The sequence below is a fragment of the Propithecus coquereli genome, unplaced genomic scaffold (assembly GCF_000956105.1).
Source record: "Propithecus coquereli isolate 6110/MARCELLA unplaced genomic scaffold, Pcoq_1.0 Scaffold1, whole genome shotgun sequence".
Classification (NCBI taxonomy): domain Eukaryota; kingdom Metazoa; phylum Chordata; class Mammalia; order Primates; family Indriidae; genus Propithecus; species Propithecus coquereli.
The window spans coordinates 26,110,425-26,113,606 of NW_012133857.1; the positions used below are offsets into that span (position 1 = coordinate 26,110,425).

Below are 3,182 nucleotides of genomic sequence, written 5' to 3' on the forward strand. Positions count from 1 at the left end.
AAAAAAATCAATACAAATCATCTTAATTCCCCACAACCAACTTTGTAGCTTACTCAACAGAATTCGTAGCAGCAAAATTAAGGAAGAACTGAACAAACTAAATTATTCCTATCAAGTTCCCATTGGACAGGAAAGGGCTATCTTTACTAGCAGAATTGAGGACATATTTAGTTAAAGAAGTAAGTTCTTGAGACTAAGGGGTACTCTCGCCATGTGGAAGAAAGCACAGTGCTCAAAGACAGGACCAGAGGACTCGTGGGCGGTAAGTGGAGCTGTATTCTCCTCTTAGCTGGGACTGCAGTGGCGTTTGGTAGGAGAACGTACCCAATGCCTCCCTCCATAATGGCCTCAAACTGGGGTCATCCAAGCTTCTTTAACTTCATTCTTCAAATGAATTCACATGCAAAAATTTTAATAAAATTTATTGAGTAGAATTGGTTTATGTATGGATACACCTGTATGACCTCCCAGATCAAAATATAAAACATTTTCATTATCCCAGAAAGTCTTCTTATACTATTTCACAATTGATGTCCCTTCCAGAGGCAATCACTGTTTTAACTTCTATCATCATAGACTAGTTTTGCTTGCTCTTGAACTTCATATAAATAGAATCATTCAGCATAAATATTCTTTTTTTGTCTGGCTTCTTTACTCGACATAATGGTTTGCTTTGCAGTTTATTCATGTTGTTGCGTGTATTTGTAGTTTGTTCTTTTTTATTGCTAACTAGTGTTCCAAAGAAGATAACAGCCAATAAGCATATGAAAAGGTACTCAATATCATTATTAGACATCAGATAATGCAAATGAAAACCACATTGTGCTGCCAGAATGAATAAAGCTTAAAAAGACTGGCAATGCCAAGTGTTGGTGAGGATGTGGAATTATTGGAACTCTCATACATTATTGGTGGAGTATACAATAGACCAACCCCTTTGGAAAACTATTTGTCAGTTTCTGAGAAAATTAAACATAGTCTACCCTATTAACCAGCAATTCCATTCCTAGATTTATACCCAGGAGAAATGAATGCACATGTACACAAAAATACTTGTAGAAAAATGTTCATAGTAGCTTCATTCACACTGATTCCAAACTGGAAACAACCCAAATATCTATCAATAGGAGAATGGATACATAAACTGTGGTATATTCAAACGAATATTTTTTGAGGTTCTACCCCATGTGAAACACATCCCTCACCCTTGTCCTTTCTTCCTTTAGTAGGCATGACACCCTCTCCTTGGGAATTCCATTCCATTCTCAGGTTCCTCTGAAAGCAGGGGCGAGCATTGAACACTATGTATCTTCCAATACCAGACGTTAGCCCAACTGCCCCAGTGGCCATCACACTCAAGATTCTGGGTCACACTGTATTCAGCAAACATCCAATTTCATAAGCATTTCCTGAGCATGATGCTAGACCTTCGGCAGATGATTCAAAGCAGATGATTTAAGACATCATCCCCAGTGAGAGACAGCAATTAAGAGATTGATTCTTGGAGTCAGAAAGACCTGGGCTTGAGTCCCAAGTCTTGTTAGCTGTGTGCTCTTGGGAAAACCCGGGTCTCCTAAACTATATGAGGCATCTGCCCAATAAAAACAACAATACTAGCGCCTACCAAAGAGCATTCTGAGAACTGAATGACAGGATGCATATAAAGTGCATAGTGCGACATCTGGCACTTAGGAGGTTTTAAGTCAATGGTATCCATTAATATTATTGTTATTATTAATGTTCTCAATCTAGTGAGAGGGCAGCTCACACCTGATTATAAAGTAGATGTTCAGAGGTGCTAAATAGGAGTAAAATATGCGTTGGTGATATTGAGAGGGAGACGACACTGATTCGGGCTAGAGAAATTCTGATCAGATTTCTTACAGGATCTACTGAGAGCTGTCACCTTAGGAAATAAGAACCACAGCTCTAATTCTAATGATCAAATAGTGCAGTAAGAGGCAAAATGATATAATATTTAAAAACATCAAATTTGAAACCCCACAGCCTTAGGTTTGAATCTAGGCTCATTCATTCATTAACCATAGGATTTTGGACAAGTAATTTAACTCCTCTAAGCTTCAATTGTATCATTTTTGAACACTGACAATTCTTATTTCTAACGGTTGTTAAGGATAAAAATAAATATTTATCAAACATCTAGCACACCACTAGTTACTCAATGCATAATTTTTAACAAGCATATTAACTGAATGAGAAACTAGGGGCCCACACTCTGTGCCTCTTGGGGTGAGTCTGGGAGGTGGGGGGGATTCTTTTCAAAAAAGCATCAGCACAACCAGTCTGGTGGCATTTGCCTCCAGTAATGACTCTTTTTTGCATTAGTTCCAGTGGTTCTAAGACTCCCAAAAACACAACTCATGAAGTTCCTGAGCTTCCAGAACCCTCAATCAAGAACTTAATGCCAGGAGGAAAAAAAAAAAAAAAGCATAAGCCAAACCATCAAAGCCAAGTCTCTTAGACTCTTACTCCTATGACTTACTTTTTAATTTTTGCTGACTAAGAAATGGGGCATGGATCCAAGTGAGAGAGAAAACCTGATAAAAAACACTTTTCTCCGTGGTGGCATTTTGGTCTCACTCCAGTAGTTTGCCAAACCTCAAGCACCATTAATACTGTGCTAGTCTTGCACTGTCTGCAGCCTCAGAGCCGACAGGCAAGAGCCCCACTGCTGCGACCTTCAGGTAGGTGGTTTTGTGTGCCTGTCAATAAGTCCACGTGGAGTCATTTGTCAAAGCCCTGGTGCCACTTTGCCTTTCCCCAAGCAGACACCTACTCACTACACTCAAGCCCTGCCCTCACATTGCCCAAGGGCCAAACTGTCTGAGGGACTTTTTTTTACAATGTTTTGCCCAAATGGTTTGATATTGTATATAAACAACCTAAATGCTCCATGAGAGTATGAGATTCTGGTGTAGCAACAACTGATGCATTATTGCCTGAGTTGTCTGTAAGAACTGTTGTATCTTTCTGAGAATGCCAGCTTTGATTAAGACCTGGTGAGAAGAAGTTAATTAACAAATCTCAGATTCCTAGTATTTTGCTTCTGTCATCATCATCATCATTATTCTCATCACGCTGTTTCTTGCTCATTTGTTCATCCCTCCCGCCCATCCCATTCTCTGCCCTTCTCCATACCCCAGGAGGCTGATTCCTGCAGA

At 39.6% G+C, this 3,182-nt stretch overlaps 1 protein-coding gene across 1 annotated transcript in view; it reads left to right on the forward strand.

The window, feature by feature from the left end:
* Nucleotides 1-211: 211 nt before the first annotated feature.
* The window catches only part of SNTN (sentan, cilia apical structure protein), a 16,270-nt gene continuing 13,299 nt past the window's right edge, over nt 212-3,182 (forward strand). The window contains exon 1 of the mRNA XM_012641741.1: nt 212-262. Within this exon, the coding sequence (XP_012497195.1) occupies nt 212-262 (51 nt within the window). The remainder of the gene's footprint in view (nt 263-3,182) is intronic.